The 26,782-nt window shown below is 44.1% G+C and overlaps 2 protein-coding genes across 2 annotated transcripts; both read right to left on the reverse strand.

The window, feature by feature from the left end:
• Window positions 1-8,147: 8,147 nt before the first annotated feature.
• On the reverse strand, window positions 8,148-11,486 carry LOC124684646. Its single transcript, XM_047218920.1, has 2 exons — window positions 11,233-11,486; window positions 8,148-9,336 (listed from the first exon to the last, which is right to left on the reverse strand). Exon 2 carries the CDS (start codon window positions 9,219-9,221, stop codon window positions 8,421-8,423), a length of 801 nt encoding a protein of 266 aa, XP_047074876.1. The 5' UTR covers window positions 9,222-9,336; window positions 11,233-11,486; the 3' UTR covers window positions 8,148-8,420.
• Window positions 11,487-15,229: 3,743 nt separating this feature from the next.
• On the reverse strand, window positions 15,230-20,041 carry LOC124684656 (thioredoxin-like protein CITRX, chloroplastic). Its single transcript, XM_047218929.1, has 4 exons — window positions 19,704-20,041; window positions 19,501-19,623; window positions 15,696-15,776; window positions 15,230-15,597 (listed from the first exon to the last, which is right to left on the reverse strand). The coding sequence occupies exons 1-4, from the start codon at window positions 19,935-19,937 to the stop codon at window positions 15,481-15,483; spliced, it is 555 nt and encodes a 184-aa protein (XP_047074885.1). The 5' UTR covers window positions 19,938-20,041; the 3' UTR covers window positions 15,230-15,480.
• Between the last annotated feature and the right edge of the window lie 6,741 nt (window positions 20,042-26,782).

Consider the following 26,782-nt stretch of genomic DNA (forward strand, 5'->3'; position numbering starts at 1 on the left):
CCGGTGGTCCTCTTCTGCAAAAACTCACCACCCTTGAAAAAGGTTGTGATGCAGAGCCAGCCGATTTCACCAAAATCGGCTCCCAAGAGCAGAGTATCTTCTGGGCTAGCTGCTCCCCGAGCCTCAATCAAGGCGAGGACAAGCAGTGAGGAAAGTAGCTGCCAGGAAGACCTTGAAGCGCCAAGACCCTACTCCGGCTCAAGAAAGTTTGCATGTAAGCTGATCAATGCCTTGGCTGATCTACCTACCCTTATGAGCTTCCGTAAATATGCTGGGCTCACTAACTCTTCTCTTATAGGCCTCCACCGAAGACGACTTCAGCAAGGAAACGCAATCCAGTCGAGGGGATTCGAGCTCGGGCAACTCTGGGAAGATCCTCACGCAGAGCCAGCCAGATCTGCCACCATCGGCTTCCAAGAAAAGGCCAGTTCCTGAACCTGCTGTCCTTCAAGCTCTAACCAAAGTGGGGCAGGGTGGTCTACGCACAAAGAGCCGATGCATCAAGAGAGCTCGAAAGGAACCGCAAGCTCCTTCATCAAACCAAGAGGCCTCACCTGTAATTACCCTCCAACTCTCCCTGGCTTATGCCAATTCATTGCTGTTCACATCGGCTGACTATCTTCTTTGCAGACTGATGACACTTCTAGTGGGGAAGTCGAGGAAGTACTGATGCCCTCCACAGACCTGGATGTAGAAACCTCTAAAGGTGTTGTTGACAAGGTTACCAACTTGGCGAAGCCCCAAGCAGAAACACAAGAGCCGATCACCTCATTATCGGCTGTTCCCCTGGTCTTAGGAGAGGTATACTCCCTTTATTTGGCTTGCCCTTCGCTTTTGCTGCATACTGACGCTGCTCTTGTTGTTTGTCAGGGTTGTGATCTCTCGGGCTTGCTATCATTCGATCCTGAATCCATCGAACCAGCTCCTTCTACAGTATGCGATGAACCAGGACCCGGCGTTATCCTTGGTCAATTCCAGCGTCTCAAAGCTCTGCTTTCCTCCTCGATCGAGACGTTGGTCGAAGACCCCGAGGAAGTGAAGAGCATTCTTGAAGAAATCCAGCCCCACCTCCCGGTAACGTTGCAACTGAAACTCTGGCCAGTTGTGACTCTATCTGCCTACAAATCAAGGGTGAAGTCAGCTCGTCAGAGAATCGATCTACGCCACGCTCAACTTCCGCTGAAGGCCGATATTGCAGACAAATGTCAGCGGCTCAAGGAGAAAAAGGCGTCCTTGGACGCCAAAACTGACACCTCTGCCAGCACCGCCGAGCTTGAGACCTTGCGAAAGGAATTGGAGGACCTTGAAGAGAGGTTCCGGCAACCAAACAAGCTTATCCACGATAAGGAAGCTCTTATTGCCCGCTCCCAAGAGGAAGCGAAGGCCTCAAAGCTCAACCGAAGACCGATCTCGGCAGAGATACGTGCCCTGAACAAACAACTGTTGACGGGCAAGGATGAAGACGATGAGGCCGAGATCGCCGAAGTGGATCGCGTCCGTGCTGACGCCCTTAGTGCCTTCGAGGCATTCCTTCAGTAGAGCTTGTCCATGTAACCTGCTACTTTCTCATAACCTCTAGAGTCGATGGCTGTGCATCGGCTTTTACCGGACGACTTCGTGCATCGGCCTCCATATTTCACTGTCCGTTATCCCATATTAGGTGCCCCCGAGCCGAATCTTTCAAGTAGTTGAAGATATCGGCTCTCCAATTATCCGATTCCAGGAACTGTACCTGAACATCGGCTCTTTGATGCGGATCTAACTTTTGCCGATAAATGCTGGCCGTGGCTTATCCCCAGGACCAATGTCAATCTCTTCTAGCTCATCAGCCGATGTAAACCCATATCCTAGCTTTCCGTCGCCTGCTAGATCGATGCTGAACACGAGCAGCATCGTATGGTGAGGATAATTTGGGCCGATTGCTGGAATCGGCCCCCATTTTGATTGCATTGCTCAATGAAGGTTTACAACTTATTTGTGCTCCCTACGGAGGGAGTCTCCCTACTACGACTACGTGACATGCTTGAAGTGAGATCCTTGGTTTTTTATTTTTTGGGGCCGATCGCAGGGATCGGCCTTGCCACGTACGTCGATCGATGTTGCTCTTGCTACTCGTCGGCCGGTGGATAAGACCAGCCTCACCCCGTTTTTGTAGCTTCGATACGCTCACAGCCCGTCCAAACTGACTCCAGAGAGCGGCTCTTGGTCTTCCGCGTCCCAAATGTTAGTGCCAGCTATTGAGATCTCGATCGAGTCATCTGCATGCACGACCTCCACTTCATCTCCATCCCATTGTATCAGGCATTGGTGCATTGTGGATGGAATGCAGCAGTTGGCGTGAATCCAATCCCTCCCTAGCAGGACAGCGTACGTGCTCTTGCTGTCCACGATGAAGAATGACGTAGGGATGGTTTTTCGGCCTACGGTTAGATCCACGTTCAAAACGCCTTGCGTCTCTGATGCTTGGCCGTTGAAGTCGCTTAGTGTGACGTTGGTTTTGATCAGATCTGAGTTAAAGCGTCCCAAACGCCGTAGCATGGAGTATGGCATTATATTGACTGCCGCTCCCGTGTCAACCAGCATCTTGCCGACAGGCTGCCCATTGATATAACCTTTTAGGTACATGGCTTTCAAATGTTTGTAGCTCTTCTCTCGCGGCTTTTCAAAGATAATCGGCCGTGGGCCGCAGATCAAACCGCGCTATCGGCACTTCTTCGGTTCTTGGAGCACAAAACTCCGAGGGAAGTATGAACACCATATTTGTGCCAGCCGATGCACTCACATCGGCTTTTACTTGCTTGGGGCGCCATTCTTTCTTCTGTGGACAACTCTCCTCGTCCAACGTTTGCTGAATTTTCACGGCCAGATCGGGCCGCGCTTTCCTCAACGTGTGCAGGCATTGAGCCTCAGCTTGCTCCAAGCTACGTAGCCGCTGAACCCTACGCTTTTGGGAGGATCGAGTCCATCAGTGACACCACCTTGGCCGGTGGTACCTATCATCTTCTTCATCTTCCGACTCCTCAAAGTCTTCTTCTTGAGATGACTCAGCCTCGTATGTTCCGAGATGGGAGAGGCCCTAGACGCTTGAAAATTGAAACTTCTCCCGCGTCCTTCTTCTCGCTCGTCTACACTCCGGCAGCTTGTCGATTGTAGGCAATCGGCTCATTCCTGAATCCCAGCAGTGCTTAAAGAAAGGACAGTCCCAGTGTCTACCCATGTCCTCCTGCTCCCTAGACTTCCCCTTAGCGCGGTGCTCATATCCTTCGTCGTCTCTATCATACCGACGATATCTTCCATTGTCTACGTCAGACCGACGATATCTTTCGTCATCTCTGTCGTACCGCCGACGCTCGGTCGTATCGACGCTCATACTTGTTAAGGAGATGCGCGGAGAGCGGACGTTGGTACCGCACGTTCCTCACATGTTCCTCGGTGAGGTACCGTCTATCATCATATCGGGGCCGGTCGCGTGGACCGGCCTCCTCCTTTTCCTTGCCACTGGAGTGACTGCTTTCTTCTTTATCCTTGCCATGGTGGTGTACAGGCCATGCCATGTTAACATCAAATGAGAAACCTGGCTGATGCCTCGTGGAGTGATTGAGTTCCACCATGTTGACGCCAGGGAACGGGTGTGTGTCCACTTTCATGGCAAACTGCCCAAAGATCAATTGGCCTTGTTCTATCTCCGTTTGGATCTGCCGACGCAACTCTTTGCAGTCATTGGTGATATGGGTGAACGAGTGATGCCACTTGTAGTATGGTCTCCCGTTCATCTCTTGTGCCGTAGGGATCTTATGGCCTTCGGGTAACTTCAGCTGTTTTTCCTTAAGCAATAAATCGAATATCTTCTCAGCTTTGCTCACATCGAAGTCAAACCCTTTTGCAGGCCCTTTTTGTTTCACCCATTTGCAGGACACGGGAGCTGCCCCCCGAGCCCATTCAGCCATGGCTACTTCCTGGTCTTCTGCAGAATCCTCAGCTTCTTCTGTCTCGACCAGGCCTACCGGACGCTTAAACTTGTCCTGGTACAATTCAGGGTGGCGCTGCTCATACGATGTTAGTTTCCGGACCATGTGCACCGGTGAACCGTACTCTACTTGGAAAGCCGGATCCTTGATCGGCGTTGCGAGGCCCAATGCTGCCGATATCGACTGCTTCTTTCTCGGTTAAACGAACCGAATAACATCGGTTCCCGACAGTCCCGAAACGTTGAATGTATTCCGACACCGTTTCTCCCCGCTTCGCCGCACCTCGCGTTAGATCGGCAATGCCAGCCTCGGTAGCTTCGAGTGATATTGAACATGAAACTGCTCTTCCGAGTTGCTTCCACGTCCGGACCGAGTTTGGTGGCAACGAGGTGTACCACCCAAAGGCTGATCCCGTGAGAGATTGTGCAAAAACCTTACACGTAACGGGTCCGATGCTGAAATCATGCCCAACTCGTGCCAAATATCGGCTCACGTGTTCAATTGAGCTAGACCCTTCGATCCATTGAATTTTGAGAATTCGAGGAGCCGATACTTGGGTGGCAGCGGGATTAAATCATACTCATCGGGGTACGGCTTGGAATAGCCGATTGTTTTCCTCTTCGGCGAGATGCCGAACTCGGTCTCTCAAGATGGTACCGATTTGTTCCATGGTATGAGCTGCAGGGACCGAGCTTTCATGACTCGTTCGGTGGCATATTTAGCTAGCCATGCCTGTTTCTCGGCGTCTGCTCCAGAAATCCCTGCTGGTGCAATCTGGTTCGTGCGCGCCAAGGTATTGCAGTTCGGCACGTATGTGCACACGTATCCATGTGGGATCTCTTTAGGCGGCTCATACATGAATTGGCAATCGCCAGGATCGCCTCCAACCTTGTAGACGACGTACGCCGGTGAACCCTGTAGCTCTGGAGCTGCAAGCGCGAATGGCGGCGTGCGGTCTGGTCTGGAACGGTATTTCTCCCTGGTGAGTCCCTAGGGTAGGTCCTAACGGAGAGTACTGATGCTTCATGATTTCCTGAACCACGCGAACCGCAACGCGCTCGAAAGCGTTCACCAAGCTCTCAGAATGACGGTGTAGAGAATGAGCCACCATGTAATTAACTTCCTGACGCAGAGCTCTGGTGCGTTCCTCTGAAGGGGTAGACAGGTCTACTTCATCAAGAACGCCTCGGTGAGAACCCTTTCCACCGATACCATGTGAACGGGTCTTCGTGAAAGAGCCGATGAGATCGGCTTCTAAGACGGCTTTAATCTCATCATATTTCTTCTTGTGCTCCTCAGGCAGATCTGCGTACGTGGCAGAATGTGTTGCCTGCCAAAACCCACCGGCGAGCACCGACGAGCAACACGGAGAGCCGGGAGGCTCCCAGGACTGCTGGAGGGCCCTGGTCCCTCGGGCGACGGCCCGCAGTGCTCCGGCACACGTCCTGGCTAATGCAAGGGCGTGCCACCGACCTATACCTGGTCGGGAAGGTGATGGATTGCTTCGATTAGTTTCTCGCATGGCAAACACGTAAACATTAAATACGAGCCCCGATCGGCTCTTAGGTTACCCTGTGAATCGGCTCAAAGAGCCGATTACCCCATGGTTGACGTCGGATTTACGATAACATGGGGATCCTGCTTTATCAATATAAAGTTAAATCAATCTACGACAGTCTAGGGTTTTCACCGCATAACCGGAACATCCTACACGTAGTTGAGCCTAGCAGATACGCAAGATGATGGAAAACCAGTCCTAAAGAGGCCTAAAACCAACACGAAGTCGATCCCCGGAACAATCCCTCTAGGATTAGTAAACCATACCTTACGCACTACCGGATCGTTCAACCCGTTTGCAAGGCCTAACCATGCGGATATCAAACCAATCCTTGGAGAACAAGGAACAACTATAACGGATCAGATCTACTGAATAAAGAACAAGCAAGATGCTGCCCTTACACCCAAGATAGGCGCAAAGGCAGCTAGATATTGAGGGACAGCGTAGCTAAGCAAGCATATCATGAAAGTATCGACGTCAGCCCCAAAACATCCACAATAAGGGTGTTGCTCGCCATCAAAAAGGTTTCAGTACGAGCAACACCAACAACGAATAAACTGGTACTGCCTCGAAACAAGGGGTGGCGATGCGCCTAGATTGGTTTGTTGTGAACATGATCGTCCTCCTTTCTCAATAACCTTAGGTACATATTTATAGTCCGTAGACTTTCTATCTTCGGAATAAACCTAACCGTGTACGAGCTAAACTCTATCTCTTAATTCTAACAAAATCTACCATAATGTACAAATACAAGGGCAATTTAGCCCAAACTCTCGTACAAGGCCGATTCGGAAATATTTTACGTGCATATCCTCTAAGCCTATCCCAATCAAAGCCCATCTCTTGATCCGGTCAAAATCTGGCGATAACAGCTATTTGGTTGTCATAAAATTGGGCCGTCATTTTATTTAGGAAATCCAGCAAAATGATGCCATGGGTAAACACAAATCCAAGCTGAGACCTATCATTTGTGTTTCTCTATAGAAGTCATTTACAAATTCAATATTGAATTATGATGTCATTTGCAATTCCTGTGACAACCAAACAAGTATCCATTATATTCATTTCAAAATGCTACAAAAAAAATGAAAGTCTATCTTTCAAACGACCTTTTAGATTTTTTGATCGACGGTGCTATGTTGGACCTTTGCCACGTGATGATTCCTGGATTCCTTCGCCGGGCCGAACCTTCATTCTATATTAGAGTCCCAAAAAAAGAGCAAAGCAGCGGTTTTTATAAACAGCGGAGAGCGTAGTACACCAAGACAGAGCAATTGAGCAGAGCATCACAAAATAAACACAAAAGTCGGTGCAATAAAGTTCAATTGCCCACCTCAGCGGAGCTTTCGGGTTCAGATTTTTCGAAAATGGGCACTTTATTACTTGCGCAATAGACCCGGCCTCTGCTAACTAAGATGCACACAGCAGCTCACAAATTCGTTACAAAACCACAAGGTGTTCAAAGAAAAAACTAAGTTCAAAATCAAGAACAAAGTCTAGCTAGGAGGATCCAGCCGAAGGTCACGCTGTCACCCATGTTGGGAGAAAATATCCCTCGCCGTATCGTCCAACCGTGAAGACACCTCCAGTAAATAGGTCCCGGTGCTCCACACGCTGCAACGGTATCCATGAACGAAGCAAAGTTGTGCACCGGTATATGACCTGCAAAAAGGAAGATGAAATATTATTGAAAATCTTATCATTTCTATATAGCCACAGCGACCAAATGATTGCACGCTCTCATCCTAATAAGACGTTTAAACCTAACATCCACACCATTGAGCCAGTTATCAAATAAATTGACAACACTACTTGGTGGGTATAAGGTAGATCCTATTTAGACGGCTGGCCATATAGACCTAGCTAGGACGGCTGCCAAATAACTTTGGGGTTCAGATATAGGGGAGTACTACACATATCTCCTTTGTCGAGAGTTCAGCTTCACCACCGCTGCAGCTACCGGTGCCGCCGCGAGCAGCGCGCTCTATTTGCCCCCACATGCTACCCCGTGTCAAAGACATCCTCAATTGCCCCTCGGTCTCTCCGATGCTCGCTCGCTCTCTGCCGTTGCTGACCTACCACCACATGATCTTGGCGCCATCGGGCAGCTAGAGTTAGAACTTGGGAAAATCAATTTGGGACGTTATTTTGAACCCAATCAGCACTATTCTCTATAATCCCAAAGACATTGGGGCTTAGGGTGTCTTTAAATTAACCCAACGTCAACCACCATGCACGTTTTGCAAGTTGTTTGATGAGTTTCCAAGTCATGTGCAAGTTCTTGTATTTGAAATGCTATTAACTGTAAGATTTAGTTGTCAAAAAAAAAAACTGTAAGACTACTCCACGCATGCAGCTAGCTACTCATTGTCGGTTGAATAATTTTAGTCAAGCATGTACGTGTGACTTCAACTTTTTATGAAGAAACACCAGACCAATCTGTTTTCCCATTTTTTTTAAAATAAAACAGGCCATTTCGTGCTTGTTTACTGAACACCTAAAATTCCCCCATGTACATGAGCAGATAAGTGATGATTCTATTCTACTTGTTACCAACCATTGTTCAGACAAACACAGCCAAGAACCAAAGAGAAGCGGTCCCAAATGAACAAGAAGACAAGGACACAAAAGAGAGCAAAAAACATATATGCAAGAGAAAGGAAGTCTTTTTACATGCCACCCCATATCTTCATTTACAGGACATCAACTGCTTGTAGTGAAATGTTCTTATAATGGATCATTTCATAGTGCAGGTTCTAATTTTCCTTTTGCATTAGTTGCATCTTGTGATCTAGGTTGCAACAAAACACTGAACCATTCAATAGATTTGCATACGGCTGCAGTCATTGAACTGATTACCATCAAAACATATAACCAGCTGAAAACACTTGAGATCATGAAAACATCTCAAACTGGCGGGGCTTGCAGAGGCTGTCAATAGCATGAATTAATTTTCTCCGTGGTCCTACGGCGATAAGACCCATCTCTTTCAGCTTGTTCATTGTAAGAGAGACTATCTGATACATCCCCATCTCTTCATTATCCAATATACTGATAAACCATCCAAGACCACAAGTCAAAAGCCAATTCCTCAGGCCACCAAACTGAACAACCCGTCTCTGAAGAAGCCGTGCTCGCAATACCTTATTTGTGAGAGGTGAAGATATAATTGGCAGCCCGAGCTCATATGTGTTTTGAAGTGAACTTGTTGCTATCTCAGCAGCCTGATGAGACAGTCCTTTAACAGCATGATCTGCATGTTTAGTCCAGTCAGACTTTACAACAGGGGCAGCAGGACTTCGTGACGATTGTCCCCTCATCATTGCATAATCTTGATTGACAATATTTTCAGAAGGATGGGTTTGAGCTGTCTTCATTCTGCCATCAACTCCGAGGACCTCAAGAGAGGACTCCTGAAATTTCTTCATAGTAACCTGTTTTTTTGTGGCGGCATGGTAGTTCCTCCTGCTCATTCTTGGTAGGCTAGTTAGTCTGGAACTTATTTTGAGTGTACCAGCTTGAGGGCTTGCAGCTGCAGGTGATAGTGGAGGGATCAATATGGTGACCCGCTGTTTCTTGACTATCACCCAATCATCATCCTCGTCAATGATGTTCTGTGAACGTGATGGATCAGCAGAAACCTCTGAAGGTGGTTCCATACCATCCATACCTGACATCGCTAGTGCTCTGTTCATAAACTAACTTCTGAATGTGGTTCCTCACCGAGTCAGCATCGGTACCTGACAAGGCTGGTGCTCTGCTCGTGAACTATCTTTGATGACCCGAAATCTCATTCAATGTATAGATGACCTAATAAGATACAGAAACAAAGAAATTCAAACATTGTGACTCGTTGAAACGTGAAATTCATGCAATCATGAAAGGTGTGTATCAAGACTTTCATAAAGTACGTGAGCAATATAGTAGTTAATTGTGAAACAAATAACATACATAATAATTTAATAAGGAAGAACATAGTGAAAGTAAGAGTGTAACATATTATGCAACAAGGAGCACCGGCCAAGGAAAGAGGCACCAACAATGTCATCCAGAGTACATAATAAGAGGGTGTCCATTGCATCCAAAAAGAAAATAGGCTCTCAGTTACACGGGTTAAAAAAAGAAGGACCAAAATCTATCAACTAAGCACCGGATCCGGTCAATTTTTTTGTTCGTTGGTGGGGTTTCATGTTAGTCTCTTCCAATCTACGGTTGTCATCATTGGCGATGGTCGATGCTCTAGTGCGCTAGTCCTTTGTGGCCTTAGCACGACGAATTCATGTATGTCTACTACAATAAACTCTACTACGACAAGCTTTGCCTGGCTCTAGTGATGGAGGGGTGAGGACAGCGTCACGCTTTCGGCTCGCGCTAATCATTGTAGTTGTCACTAGATGGTCCAAAGACGTATTTGTAATTTTTATTACATTTAGAGTCGTTTGTACTATGATTATCAAAAGATCAGCTGAATTTTCGCAAAAGAAGACTAAGCACCGGTGCTATACTAATACTTGATTTTACAAAATTCTTATCCCTCCCAAGGAATGGGGTTATAGTCATTTCCTAATATACTACCTAATATGCTTCTAAATATAAATGGAACTAAAATAACTCATCATCCTAACAACAACAACAATACAATAATAAAGCCTTTATTCCCAAACAAGTTGGGGTAGGCTAGGTGAAACCCATAAGATCTCCGATTTGGTTCTGGTACATGGATAGCAAGCTTCCATGCGGCTCTTTCCATGGCTAGTTCTTTGGTGATACTCCAGTCCTTCAGATCTCTCTTTACGGACTCCTCCCATGTCAAGTGTGGTCTACCCCGTCCTCTCTTGACATTATTAGCACGCTTTAGCCGTCCACTATGCACTGGAGCTTCTGGAGGCCTGCGTTGAATATGCCCAAACCATCTTAGACGATGTTGGACAAGCTTCTCTGCAATCGGTGCTACCCCAACTCTATCTCGTATTTCATCATTCCGGACTCGGTCCTTCCTCGTGTGGCCACACATCCATCTCAACATGCGCATCTCCACCACACCTAACTGTTGAACATGCCGCCTTTTAGTCGGCCAACACTCAGCGCCATAGAAAATTGGGGGTTGAACCGCCGTCCTATAGAACTTGCCTTTTAGCTTTTGTGGCACTCTCTTTTCACAAAGAATGCCAGAAGCTTGGCGCCACTATTACATGTACAAACCAACTATTATACTTCTACAGAAACAGTGGGATGTACATACATCACATATTATATGGTAATCTACAGTGAGGTGCAACAAAAATATACATCTAAACATGCATCCCACCTAGGACACATGAAGCACCTACCCTGTCGGTTCCAAAGAGAGTCCAAAGAGAGTCATGCATACTTATTTCAATGGATTCATGCAGGTAATGCATGCATAAAAGTGTGAGCTCCTAACCTCTGTTCGCAAGCAACAGAACGAACAGCGGGGAGTTTCATAGCAACACCAAAAGGGGTTGATACATGCAGAAAAGTAGACTAAAATCGAGTATCGGAACAATGAATAATGGAATCAACTACGACCAAACGAACAAAGCGTACCAAATCAGGGCTACCAAACGACTACGACCCCTTATCGCAAAAAAAAAAAAAAAAAAAAAAAAACTACAACCCCGCAAATCCCATGGACGTTAGTACAAATCCATCCTACTCCAACAACAAAAGGGCGCGGTGCATTACCTTTCCGCAGTAGCCGCCGTGAATCGCCGGGAATCGCAAGGAATGGCCATGAAATCACAGCGAGGTGCTCCCTTGCCGATCTCCGCCTACCTCTGCTCCTCTTGAGATTTCGACGGATGATAACGACGAGCGCCTGAGACGCCTCCGGTAGGAGCAGCAGAGGCACGGTTCGACCGGCGGGAGGCAGCGCAGACGCCGGCGGGGAGCAACGAGCTCGTCGCCACGCAGCAGTGGGCTGGAGGGGAGAGAAAAATGGTGGGGAACGAAATGCGACCAGGAGTCCAGGAGGGGGAAACAGCCAAAACGAACCGCGCGTGCGAGATGGTTCGCATAGTCGTCGTCCATATCTCCAAGAACCACACGATTCTCATCCAACGGTGCGGACAAGTGAGCACACGGCAAGAGAACATTGTGGTCAGCTTTATTGGGTTTTCTTTTCGGAAAAATTTGTCACAGGACACCGTTATTTTTGGCATTTGCTAAAACACACCATCCGATTATGTCTTTATCAGGTACCATTACAATTTTGTGACATATTTGCCAGAACACACCACCTGGCTAAAAACGGAAAGTTTTGGTCTTTGTCTTCAAAACTAGTTATCCTAGGCAAAAGTGCAAAACTTTCCATTTTTAGTTGGGTGGTGTGTTATGGCAAATGTGCCACAAAATTGTAATGGTACCTGACAAAGATACAATCGAGCGGTGTGTTTCAGCAAATGGCAGAAAATAACAGTGTCCTGTAGCAAATTTTTCCTTTTCTTAATCAGAAAAAAACTGATACGGAGTACGCAAAATATACATCGGGTCGTATCAAGCAGTTTTCCGTATATGAACATACACGTGCGTGAGTATTGGATGCCAGTAGGGTATTCGTGTTTCCTGTGATTAGAAATTGAGTTGCTGACAGCTGCAGAGTTAATCCGAGTGAAAAAAACAAACTTATATATGGTGGCCTAGTTTTGGTGGTGCTCTTCGAGTACAAGCTAGAATCGTATAGCGAAAATCCTAGATCTAGTCTTTGTTAGTTATTCCAATACGGTGCTTATGTCTGTGTGTACAATGTATCTAGTTGTAGTGCTCCTCTTTAAGTATAAGTCTACAATCCTATAGTGAAAGTTCTAGATCTAGCCTTTGTTCGTTATACTTTCATGGGATGTTTATGTGTTTTTTGTTCTTTTATTGGACGCTTTGTTCGGGAATGAAAACACATGATCTAGCCTTTGGTAGCTAGGTCAGGTGATGACAACGCTTGAAGGCGTCAATGTTTGGGAACTCTTTTCATAGTTGATGTGTTGTCTGAGATGGTGTTAGTGGTTCGGGCTTATTGTTGCATATTTGTGTTTTCTTCTTTTTTTAATAAGGTGGCTATGTGTGGTCTTCGCCACAACTTTTTTTCTTCGGAGATCAAGTGTACTCAATATAATGTTGGTATTAATATATCAAATCTATCGAAAACAATATCTTCTTTATAATGAATGGCTTATTTTATTTTTAAATGCATCATATGAGAAGCACATCCACCACTAGTGGCTTATTTTATTCTCATAGTCATATCTTTTATTGTCTAATTTGATTTTTATTTTGACCACCACTAATGCTAGAAGTATAGAAATACAACAAAAAAATTATGTGACGAGAATCAATAATCATATCCAACATTATCAAACACCATTGGTTTCTCAAACTCTAGCTATCAACGTAAACTGGTTTCTCAAACTCTAGCGATCAACATAAATGTTGGAAATTTATGGTGAACAAACTAGTGAAGTAGTAGTAGAAATTTGTGGAAAAGCCACCATAACAAACAATTGATATTATCTATTTCAAGCATACCGAAACAGAAATTAGTAAGCTTTACAGATGTAGTTGAACTTTTTTTCTAGAATATGTTACAAAATCAGAAGTCAATTTTTACATCGATCATTTTCAAAGGCCAAAAGCTTTAATATGGGGTAGAAGACAAAGAGGTAGCTAGGCTAGGTGTAGTCTCCTCTTCTACCCTAGTTAGGCTAGATGTAGGGTCTAGCACCGAAATAAGCCTATACGCTGCACTGCGAAAACGAATGATTACGCATGCCTCATCCATACCTAGGACAGATATGCTAACACTCAGAAAACTTAGAAATCATTCAAGTCACCAACAATATCTTCAATAAAAACCCCTGCTCATCGGGCCGCCGTGGCATCAGTGGAAGAGAGGAATAATGCTCGGAGTGCATTAAATGAGTAGTCTGCATAGACCTATAGAGTGACTTTCCTCAAAAGACATTATAGTACTAGCCCCCCCCCCCCCCCCCCCCACCCCCCGCGCGCGGGAGAGCCGAATCGGTGGGAGATATGCAGCGATCTGTGCTTACAGTCGAGTTAGAATCGCTTGTGAAACCAACGGCTCAGTGGTAACGACCTGCACATAAAACGTAATCGTTGCTCACGGATCAGAAACCAAAAGAACACCACACAAAGCTAGAGCACAAGCCTGGAGTCAGCATAGACCCACCGGCTCCTCAATACCAGTTTTGTGGGTAATAGAACTAGGCTTTAATCAGTTGCATGCGTGTGTCTCCACATCACCGAGCCTTCTGCAATGGCATGAAATTTCCTTTTAAGTCATGATTAATATCAATACAACAATCAAACATACTCTATTTTCTGATTTAGTCTAGCCCTAAAAAATAGACAAACTAGTACTATATTTAATAGTACTACTTCAACCAATAATGCTGCATTGGTAATAATAACATCCAAGAGAGAATAGAACTGCTTCGTTTTTGTGTTGTTGTTGATCACAAAGCTAAAATATAGACTAATTCAGAACAAATTTGAGGTCTAGCACGTAGAGTATTTCGGAACAAAGGGAGTATTAGTTAAAACATCCGGAAGCCTAAAGATATAAAAGTAAAATAACCAAAATGTGATCAGATAGATTATTTCTCAAAATTTTACTTAACTTTCTAATAATATATTAATTCGAAGAAATAGGGACTTCAATAAAAGGTTTTTGATGAAAAATATGGAACTAAAATCATGTAGTTCTCAGTTTTTTTTAGAAGAGACGTAATTTCTCGAAAATTGTATCATGAAATTTCCTGGAATTAGTATCATGGAATTCTTAGTTTTTTACTTTAATTTCGGTAAAGGATGTTTAAGATACCATAAATTCACTTAATGTTTTCAAAAAAAGAAATCCAGAAATTAGCACCATAGAATACTACTAATTAGTATCATGGAATTTAATTAGTCATCATAAAGTACTCAATGGTGTAGCACGGAATAGTAGCCATCATGAAGTAATCAATGGTGCACCATGGAATACTAATTAGTAGTAAGCCTTACTGCTTCATAAACATCACGTGGTACTCATGACTAGCAACATTGGGAGTATCATGCATGCTATGTTGATAAAAATTTGATGTGACACTATAATTAATGAGGAAGGAGGTGGAACTAGAAAATTCAGTGGCAAATACATCATGTACACACGTTTACATTGAGATTTATAAAATATTAAATATGAAGGAACTATGATACCACATCATGATCTATACGGTGATAAGTCACACTGTGGCTAGTCTAAGTAAATGATCTACTCCTTCCGATTTATAATAAGTGTCAAGTTTTTAGTTCAAATTTGTTATATCTATACAATTACAATATTCTAAATTGAGTTTCCGGGATCGGAGTGAGTATTAACTATATGGGCATAGGTATTTATGTAAAAGATCACTACACGTGCAGTTTTACAAAGACAATACATCTGTATGTAGTGGTTCAGAGACACATGTCAGGCAAAGCACCCGGGAGCTGCTATGTTTTTTTCGTTGGCATGTGATGTTTGAGTGTTCCACAGTCTCCTTTCTGGAAGTACGACGCTTGTGCAGGTTTTCGGCAAACAGGATCAATGTATTCTTGTGAAATGAAGAAACACCCGCCCATTTTAAAATCTCCAAAAAAAAAGGTGATTTGTATGCAGTAAAATCGGATAAAAAAATGGTGTGCATGAAAAGAACACGAAACTGGTACAATATATAACTGAATTAGTAGTTGTTAGTCTCATGTTTGAACCCCTATCCTACCTTCTACTCATGCAGATATTTTTTTTGACGGGCACTCATGCAGATCTTCCATACCGAAAACGTACGAGTAAAACACAAAGCTCTAATCAGTCACAGCGGACTGTACCTAAACACTGAGAACTACAAGCTTGAACTAAAAAATATAGCTGCTACAGCCTATGAGCCTACACACGATTCACAACTCATTATCAATTATGTTTCTGATCATTTCAATAGGAATTAGCCCCTCAGTCCTAATGGCATCCTTGCTCTGATCTGGGCTGAAGAAATACAACGTCGGAAGTCCTCTTACCTGTATGTTTCAGAAATGACACTGTTCAGAAAATGATACAAACATGATTAAACAGGGTGTTAGGCTCTATGTGTGCCAGTATGGTAGGATGTGCTTACCTGCATATCTCTTGCAAATTCATATTCGTCGTCTGTGTCCACCTTAACAAACAAGGCGTTGTCCTCGTATTCAACTGCTAGCTGCAATACAGAATTCCAAGGAATGTTGCTGTAAGCTTATGCTAATGCAAGGGGTAAATTTAGTGCAAGTAATAAGTCCTAATAAGAAAATGGAGGGTGGAAAAAAAAGTTAACGGAATTGATGGGCTTCGTTCATTGGGCTAAGCTCACAGTTAAAATAAGTCAAGTTTAATGAAACACTACACTTTTCTGGCTCGTTTTTGCTTGGCTCAGTAGCTCGATGACAGAATTTATCCAAGCCATAGAGATGGTGATAATAAACCATACTGTTTTAATTTCAGGGAAAACTCAATAAAAGCTTGCAACTCTGACTGTTTCAACATGCCGTGATATCTAATTCCTAATATGTTCTATTCCTCCGTTTTAAAATCCTGCAAAGGCATCTACTTCCTAATTTTTTTCCTATTCCAGTATTCCTATTTCTTTTAAATCATGTAAACCAAAGAGGTCTATCCTACGACATTTTATTTGCACCAAGGTGAGTGGCGGAGCTAGGAGGGGACCAGCCCCACCCCAGTGCACGTGATTCGGTGCAACAAGGGTTAATGGAGGTTTAAGAGTAGATAATGAGGTGCATGTAAATTAGCTTAGCCGGCTACCTTTATGGGAAAAAAAGCTTCGTTCCACCCCATGAGTTTATATCCTGCCCAAGGTTTTTTTTGGTTGCACCAACGTAAGGTCTCTTTGGTTCAAACAAATTTGATTGTATTCCTTACGAGTTTTTAGCTTGTTTAATTTGTAAGATTGTAAACAAATGGAAATTTCCTATGAGCTATTTCGCATGTAATAGGAAAACTTCCCTTGAGTCCAACCGTTATGTTCTCTTGTTTCAGTGACAGCTATATCATGCAACTAATCCTTCAAACAAATTCCTGCTTTTTTTGAGAAAACGCAAAGGACCTTTGCATTTCATTTCATTGGAAAGATAGAGTTTGCTTTACATCCTCCTAGGAGGTGGATTACATATTTTAGTTCATACATCAGTGCACATCCCAAGTGGATTGCAGAACTACTTGTAGCCCTTAGGCGCTAGCTTTTGCCCATGGGCTGACCTCCTCTTTGATCGTTGACAGCAGGCATGGGATTGATGGCTGGGCGCCCTCAAAGACGCAAGAGTTCTTGTGCTTCCATATCATCCAAGGGATTAGCAAGGTGGCAGAGGCAATGCCTTTGCGAAGCGTCATGGCAGCAGACGTAATGACGAGGACAATAGCAGCGACTCAGACACCAGTGTGCGTAGTGGACGCAAGGTTAGGAAGAAGAAGGGGAGGTGCTAGAACTGTGGCGTCTGTGGCCACTACTCGTCTGAGTGCCGCAACCCGAAGAAAGAAGAAGCGTTTTTCGCATCGGCAGATGAACATCCAGCGCTGCTGTGATGATGGTCGAAGATGGCAAGGTTAGGGGGGTGATTGTTAGCCTGAACGTAATCTTGTCATGGAGTGATCTACACACATAGGTTGTGTGCAGGCTGTAGTGTGAATAGCACACATAGGTTGTGCGCTTGCTGTGTGTGAACAAGGCACAACTCACACTACATAGGTTATGTGTTTGCTGTGTGTGTGAACAAGGCACATGAGTTGTGTCTTGTGTGTGAACAGTGCACATAAGTTGTGTACTGAATAGATAGGCATGTATGCGGTTCTAGAAGTATCCAGGGCATGTAGGGAGAACTCTAGAATTAGTGGACATAGGTTTGTGTAGGCATGTCTAGAAGTATCCAAGGTATGTAGGAAGAGCTCTAGAATTAGGAATGTTCTAGAGTAAGATATTTAGGAGTAGTATGAAATATCTACAGTTTGTAGAGTACTCTAGAAGTATGGTGTAAGGTTTGGATTGTGCCATATGGCAACAATCTAAAGGGTCATGTACAAGTATAAATAGTGCTACCACCCCTCCCATGTAAGCAAGGAACTGAGCATAGGTTGCTCTCCTAGCATGGGTTGCTAGGGTAAGCATGGGGTCTTAGCATGGGTTGCTATCCTAGCATAGGTTGCTAGGGTAAGCATGGAGTACGAGCATAGGTTGCTCTCCTAGCATAGGTTGCTGGGGCAAGCATATGTTGCTAAGTTTGTAGGCATTCGTTGCCAGTATTCTGCGTTGCTACAAAGGCTAATAGAAACTAGTGTGTTCTCAGTGCTAGTCCCTCATCTTCTGCTTTTACTCGAGAGAGAGAGAACACAGGGAAGAGAGTAGAGAGGGAACACTAACAAAAACCGCCCAACAGTGTTCTAAAAAGAATTTAAAAACTTCATGCATCGCCTAATCATCTGAGTAGATAACCCAGAGAGAAACAAAGTAGTCTCCTTCTCTACTAATTTTTGTTTATGACGTATCTGTATTTCTAGAGTAAAAGAATCTCCTATTAGTAACAGATGTTGGGTTGGCTAAACTGACAGTAAAGCGCACGGCAACGTACATGACTTCATTAGGAAGGGTTAGAAGTATATATAAAGCTATATTCAACAGATTAATAATTACTCTATATATTGAAAATATATTGGTTTCTGTATACGCCTATGCATCATCTTGCACTGATTTTGTCTCTCATGGTGATATTGCTACCAAAGTAAATGTATCAATGTATATGTACCTTCTGTCGTGCTAAATAGTATAGCACAGTTGGATTCATTTGGGTGACTTCGTGCACCATACGATGTTCTGTGTATTCTAGACGAATGTGTTATGCTGCGAAGAAGTTTGAAATCAGGGAATAAAAGATGTTTCAGAGAAACTAGCATGACCCATTGTTAGCAACAATGCACAGTTGCTCGTCACTTGGATTACCGCCAACTTATTATGATTAGTATGAAGAAAACATACTGGTAGCTAAAGACGACGACGGATCTGACCTAACGCTGCATTAGGAGAGGCTGTTAGTTTGGTACTGTTGGCTAGATGTGTGTAAAATATGTACTTTCAAATCTGCAACCTTTATTTTTTGAAATGTACCAAGCAAAAAATCCCCCCTTAACCAATTCTTTTATGATCTTTCCATGTAATTTTCCCAATGTAAATATTAAGTGATTTTTTTTGTCAACTCAGCCGTTTCTACATTATGTTTCAATACTTTTTGCTTTCCAGGATGCAAAGAAAGTAGATTGGAATCGCAGGACATAGTGTTTTGGCTCATAGGTCCAAATGCACCCATTATGAATAATGCATTCTAAATGTATTTCAACTTGTCAAAAAATTCTGGATGTACATCCGGACATGCTATGTTTACACACAAATTTATGAGAAGAAGGGAAGGGATATATTTTTGTGGGCTATGAAAAAAGACAAATAAAATTCTCGTGAGAAGCTATTTTAGAGCACCGGAAATTGTCTTTTTTACACAAGTCACAAAAAATGTCATTTTTTCGCGAGACTTTGTGTGCGGACATAAAATATCCGAATGCACACCTAACTTTTTTATCAGATTTTTTTGATATTTTGAAATTTGGTTTTTGGGCAATGGGTGCATCTAGACCTATGACCCAAAATGGATTTCCGGGAATCGTATAACTAAAGCGGTAATGGCACTGAAATGGGCTGAAACCCAACATATGTTTGAAACCAAATTGAGGTTGAAACCAAAGATACATGAGTGGTTGGAAGTATCATAGATTGTTTCTCAAGATAATGAGCACATACTGATTTAATTAGTGATCTACTATTTGGTAACCGTTGCAACGCACAAGCAGTTTCCTAGTATCTCAAAGGCGTGGAACTAACAGGAGCATACCATCTCGATATCCTGGGCCATCAGAACGCAAGGCCCGCACCAGGTAGCATAGAAATCCACAATGAGCGGCACCTTCCTCTCCCCCCTCACGAGCTCCTCCACTTCCTTGGCCGACACCTTCTTCTGCAAACCCACGAGCAGAGCCCCCACTCAGACTACACTACAGAAAAGTAGCACGTGCGTATAACAGGAAGAAGGCATACCACGAGGTAGTCCGGCGCGATGTACTTCCCGGAGCCCGGGACGTAGGTCTCTGCGGCGTTCCGTCGAACGGTTGGCCTGCGGCTCCTGATGCTCAAGCTGCAAGAAGTGGTGGTCTTGGGCGCAGAGGAGGCCGGGATGGAGAGGCTGCGGGTGGTCGCGGTTGCGGGGAGGTGAAACCTTGCGGGAAGGGAAGGGGCGGCGGATGCCAGAAGGAAGTAGGCGGCCGCGGCCATGGCCGGAGAGAGCTGAGCAGGAGCAAAGAGAGGGAGATAAATCCTATCCTGTCGCTCGAGTCGAGTCGAGTCTCACTGTCTCGGCCCTTTCGTGCAGGGGTTTGGAAGAGAAATACTGCATACTTCCTCCCTCCGTCTTACAATAAATAGACATCTAGTTCTAAACTTTGTCTATAAAAGAAGCAGATTTCTATCTTTCCAATATATTTTAATTGTTTTTCTTATCATACGGAAATCAAATCCAATAATATTAAGCATATGTTCTTTTTTGTTTTCTACATGCAGTAAGCTCATTGGAGGTGAAAGAATTAAAAAGGAGAGATGCATCTTCTCAATGTATTTTACTTCACTTCATAATTTATCTTGAAATACCCGCATGTACACTTATTTGTAGACGCAGGGAGTAGGTGCACACGGACCGTCCTATTTAGCCGTTTGGCCATCGGAATTTGCGCCTGGGAAATGCTCTGGTGTAGTAACGTTCACATCACAATTATTCATCCGTTTTCAAATCAATTGACTCCTCAGCTTTATTTTGATATACGACGCACTAAGACTGTCTAAATAGATATATTTACACAGTTCTAAAAATTATTTTGAGATAATAGTCAAAATTAAACTTTCTAGCTTTGACTATATTTATAAAAAATGTTAGAATTTACAATATAATACTCCATCTGATCCATATTATTTATCACTAACATAGATGTATCTAAATATATTTTAGTTCTAGATACACATATTACTTATATGGATCGGAGAGAGTATCTATTGTACTCCCTACTTCTAAAAATGCATCTCTAACTAAAATGCATTTAGATGCATCCGTATCTAGATAAAAGTGGGACACTTGTTTTTAGTGAGTATTCGAATCTCCATGAGTTCACTAATGTAATCCATCCATTTCTAAAAACTGCTCAACTTCGTCTAGATTTTTTTTTTTGAACTCGGAATCAATTCATTCCATTAATCAGACGCTCCAGCCGAATCGCTGGAAACCAAATCATGGACGAAGGTAGGAGCATGGCCCGGCCAAACGGCTTGGGGCACATTCACCATCTTCGAGCCATAGTCCGCAAGAAAGTCTGCGATTTTATTACACTCCCTTGATCCATAAAGCAAAGAAAATGAACTAAAATTTAGCCTAGAGAAAGCTTTATCTCTCGGAATAGTACTCCATTTGGTGCAAGGTCGTAAGTGTTTCCAGTAATCGCATGCTGCAGCAGTTGAGCATCAGTTTTGATAGTAACTTTCATCATACCCCACTCCCTAGCCCATTCCATTGCATGATGCATGCTTCCGCTTCAGCTTGAAGTGGATCCTGTAGGTGTTCCAACTTCCCAGCCCCTGAACCAACTGCATCACCATCTGCATCTCTGATGATAAAACCCCATCCACCTGATCTGTCCTTCTCGTTGAAACTTCCATCAATATTTATCTTTAGTATGTCACCTTCGGGGCGTTGCCATTTTTGCACTGGCTTTAGTTGCTCAACGGTCTCCTTGATGAAAAAATCCTTGAACTCCCTAGCAGATTTACGAATTTGGAACAAGGTAGTTTGTAGCTTTAGAGTCCGACCCTCTCGCATTCACTTTATTTCTAGTCGACCACCAATTCCGGAGTAAAGAAATGCCCAAGTAATTTCTTTTCTTCCGGGCCGCTAACAAGCATTCAATCAGGTCCTTTGGCGATATACTATCCACCTGATCCAAGCGCAAATCCTCAAGGTCTAGGTTTGTCCAGAGTTGTTTAACCGGCTTACACTTCAGGAATAAATGAGCTCCATCCTCATCCAATCTCTGGCATACAGGGCATATTGTGTCAATATTCATGCCGCGTCGCTTGATGTTCATCCGAACTGGAAGGCTATTGTGCGCAAACCTCCAAAGAAACTGCTGAATTTTGAGCGGACAAGGAGCCTTCCAGATGGACTGCCAACAGAAACCAGAGCCCGGTCCAAAATCGCTGCATCCCGGCTAGCCAAGTGCAACCTCCTCTAGTTTCCTACTCAACTTGTATGCTGATTTCACCGTGAAAATACCCTTAGGTTCATAGTGCCAAGCCCATTCGTCATCCATCTCTTCCCGCAGCGGGATGGCAAGGATCAAATCCACATCTTGCTTTAAAAAAATAGACTGAACAAGTTGTACATCCCAAGAGCCAGAGTATGGATCGATCAGTTCTGAAACTTTGCTTATGATTATTTGGCCTCTTGGTGTAATTGGTTGGCGTGACCACTCTCTAGGAAGCCATGGATCAGACCATATTTGTATGGTCGTGCCATCACCAACTCGCCTCACCAAACCTTCTTTTAGAAGCTGTACTTCCTTCAAGATACTACGCCAAGTGTAGGATATACCATTTGTTGGTGTTGCATATAGCAAATCCCCCTCCGAAAATACCTTGCCTTCGTAACCCGGCACACAGAGAGCTAGGATTAGTAAGGATACGCCGTGCCTGCTTTGCTAACATAGCCATATTAAAAACATGCAGGTCCTTATACCCCAAACCTCCATCCTTCTTCGGTAGTGACAATGTTTCCTAACCGATCCAATGCATTTTGCTTTCGTTCTCTTGTTGCGCCCACCAAAACCGACACACCATTGCAGAAATTTGATCACAGAGGCCCTTTGTAAGATCAAAACAGGACATGGCGAAAGTGGGTATCGCCTGCGCGCAGGCCTTGATTAAAATTTTGCATGCCTTAGATAAAAGTTTTTCTTTCCAACCTTGAATTCGCTGCCATATCCGGTCCTTAAGGTATGCAAATGTGTTCATCCTCGACTGGCCCACGTAAACCGGCAGCCCAAGGTAACGCTCATTCCATGACTCCCGAACCAAGCCTAACCGCCGCATCATACCTTTTTGTGTCTCCACTTTGTATTCTTACTGAACGTAATAGATATTTTGTCCGAATTGATGGTTTGCCCCGAGCAATCCTCATAAAGTGTTAGGATATTCTGCAAATGAGTCGTACTTTCTTCTGAAACTTTCAGGAGAATTAGAGAGTCATCTGCAAACAGTAGGTGATTGAAACTCGGTGCATTCGGACAAATTTTTATTCCCTCTAGCGAACCATTCTCTTCAGCAGAATTTAGTAGGTCGGGAAAAGCTTCCGCACACGTAGAAAAAGATAGGGGGATATGGGATCCCCCGTCTTAGTCCTCTCGCCGGTATGATTTCCTCTCGTCGTTGTACCATTAAATCTGAATCTATATTTGACTGTACTACAACACTTCATAATTGTTGATACCCATTGGTCAATAAAACCCATCTTCCTCATCATAGCTTCCAAGAAGGGCCACTCCACCCTATCATAAGCCTTACTCATGTCAAGTTTGAGAGCTGCATATCTATTTGCACCAGATCTCTTGTTTTGCATAAAATGGGTCACCTCATAAGCTAACAAGATATTGTCAGTGATAAGACGGCTCGGCACAAACGCACTTTGGTTGGGTGATACAATCTCCGAGAAGATAGGTTTCAATCTGTTTGCCAACACCTTTGAAACCAATTTATAAACCACATTGCACAAGCTAATTGGCCTAAGATCCTTCATCTTGTCCGGGTTTTTCACTTTAGGAATTAAAACAACACAAGTATCATTCCATGTATCAGGCATTACACCACCATTCAGCACTGGAGGACCTCGCAGTAACATGTTCCCCAATAAGATGCCAATATTTTTTATAAAATATGGCCGGCATACCATCTACTCCCCGGGGCTTTGAGGTCACCAATGCCATTTAGGGCCACTTTAACTTCTTCAGCTGTGAATGGTTTAGACATTCATATCTGTGGTTACACAGGCAGGGACATGTTGCATTAATTCATCCAAACGGTGACCTGCAATAGAGGAAAATAAACCGTGAAAGTAATCAGTAATCACCGCCGCCATCTCTCCCTCTGTCTCCACCACCTCTCCATCATCTTTTTTCAATTTTTTTATTATGTTACTTTTTTTTCCTTGCAGATGCATATGTATGAAAATAATTTGTATTGCGATCTCCTTTCGACATCCACACCACGTGCGCCCGCCGGCTTCCAAGAAATATTTTTTTGTTCCTCCAAACGGTCCAAGTAGTGTAACGGAGTAGATGTTCTTTTTTTACCTCCTCCTCGTGAAACCGCTTGTCTCCGACACCTCTCAACCTCCTTTTTCAATTTTGATATTCTCTTCTCTAAACCACCAAGCGATGTCTTGCTCCAGTGCTTCAAATCCCCAGCCACTTCCTTTATGATGTCAGAAACACTATTTCCATTGACCGCGCTACCCCGTTTCCAAGCATTTTCGATCACAGCAGCACACATATCCTCCTCCATCCAACGAGCTTCGAAACGAAAACCCGCACCCTCACTATTATGTTGTGTTTGTACTGGTTCATCCTCATTTACACGAATGATGACAAGCCGATGATCGCTATGCCTTGGATCGCCATGCTCCACCCGTATGATATAAATTTATTACACCAATCTTGAGTCGCAACTACCCTATCCAACCGCTCTCGGTATATCGGCTAGCATCATGGTTATTATTTCACCAAGTGAAGGGATCTCCAAGGAAGCCAAGATCATGTAAGCCACGCTCCTCCAAGGCCTCTTTAAATCTGTCCATATATACTTGGGGCTGAGCCGCTCCCCTTCTTTCTCACATTGCATCAAGATTTCATTAAAATCCCCCGCACAAATCCACGGTTTGTCGCCGTGGTGCCTAATGGTTCTCAACAACTTCCATGTAGATTCCCTATCCTCCAGCCTTGGGTTCACCATAAATCCCCGTGAAACGCCATTTTGATCCATCCTCCTCTCGTAATCTCCGCATCAATATGATACTTTGATTTCGACTCCGCCTGCAAGTTCACACCATTCCTCCAAAACAAGTACTCAAACCTCCGCTCCCTTGACCCACACAGCCTTTAACCACCATATGTGTCGCACCTAACTTCCAACGAAACCACTCTAATCTCTCGTTGATTCAATTTCGTCTCACACAGAAAGAATGTCGGGATCCACCATCCTCTCGGAGTTCCGAAGAGCACGAATCGCCGGGCCATTCCCCAAACCCCGGCAATTCCATACTACAATCCTCATTGGGACTCACAGGGCTGTTTCGACAGCCCCGCCCTCATATTTTTATTTGTTCCATTCCCTTCTACACCTTTATGTTTCTTTTTATTCATCTCCTCCTCTCCATCAATCTCCATCCGTGAAGCCCCTCTCTTATTGCCAACAGAGATCCCTATTTTCTCATTTGATGGGGTTTCACTACGCTTCTTTCTATTGAAGTGTCTACCGGTCTTCCTCTCTAGTTCCGGTACAGCAGCATGATTGACATGAACACTCCCATGCAGGTGGTGTTGTCGATCAGTTCCAACCACATTTTCATTCGTCCCAAACATCCCCTCAACTTCCCCCTTCCCATAGGGATTTTTAGTGCTATCAAGTGACCTCTCCGCCCCAGTTTTGCTTTTGCCCAGATCATCCATTGTCAGCTGGTTATCTACATCAGGTCCATTACTGTTTTGTTGCAAATTTGAATCTGTTGCCAAAACAGCATGCTTGCTTCCCTCAAAGCTGAGATTCTTTGTCACTCCGTTTGGAACTGTACCTTCTTTACCACTAGTTATTTTTAGTGGATTGGTCGCATCTTTCTCGCTATCTTCCCCACTTCTAATATCAGTTCTTGGAGGTAACATGTCCTTTCTCCGTACCGGTGCATCACTCCCGCATCTAGATTTTAGCTATATATACATCTCGCATTTAGGAAAAAATGAGCGGCCTTTTTATGATGGAGGGGTAAGACATTTTAGGTATTTTAACATGGACAAGATATGAGACAAAACAAACAAATCTACACACTAAACACGTCTAGATAAAAAAATCTAAGTGAACAGAGGTAGTTTTTGATATTATGGATGTTGATAGTTTTCTTTCTACTTTTTGTCAGACTTTGAAAAGTTTAACTTTGACTAAACCTAGAAATACACATTGACTAACCATGCAGGTCGCTAAGTCTCATGGCAACCTAGTTAAGGAAGAAAGGGAGAGTCTGGTTAGTATAGCCACGACCTATAATATCAATCAATAAATAATATTGCCAACAAAAGTAATCCATCTTTACGAAAGACAAGAGACAGTAAAACCTAGTTGGCCCACACAGACTCTCATCCTCTAGGAGACAAAGTGTGATCATGAAACTTTATGGTAGGAGGCAAGGAAGATTATGGAATATTGCCGTGGAACACATGAGGGTCGATTTTCCTATATCCGATGTACTCCCTCCGTGCAACAATGTAAGATGTTCTAGGTACTTTTACAGTAGACTAGATATTTTTAGAGATGTATAGCCCTTTTTCTTGTATATCCCAGTGTATGAGGGGTTTTCTGCACATCGTCACACATGTATATGTACTAGACTTTGGCCCTCGCTAATACTAGTTGCCCATTTACTACATGGTATCGTAGCTTAGGTTTAGCTCCTCCCGCACATAGAAACTCCATGCGTTTCCGAGTGCCGCCGCCGTCGATCTCTCCGGCCGCCGCCGCATCTCTCTTTCTCTCGCTCTCCCCGCCTTGGTCGGATCGAGTCGATTGCAAGAAGTTGCCGCCAAATCGCTCGAATCAGGACCAAGATCGTGTTGCCGCCGGGCCGGCTGCCCCATCCCCGCCGCCTCGTCGCCGGTCGTCTCGTCGCCGGCTGCCTCGCTCCCGCCACCGCCGCTCTCGGTCGCTCCTCTACCGTTTCGTGAGCCTTCTGGATGTGTTGCTTGCCTTGCTCGCGAGCGCTGAGCCTGAGACTTCTGCCCGGATTGGATCTCAGATCTGAGGTTGACTTAAAACAAGGG

The sequence above is a fragment of the Lolium rigidum genome, chromosome 1 (genome assembly GCF_022539505.1).
Source record: "Lolium rigidum isolate FL_2022 chromosome 1, APGP_CSIRO_Lrig_0.1, whole genome shotgun sequence".
Taxonomy (NCBI): Eukaryota; Viridiplantae; Streptophyta; class Magnoliopsida; order Poales; family Poaceae; genus Lolium; species Lolium rigidum.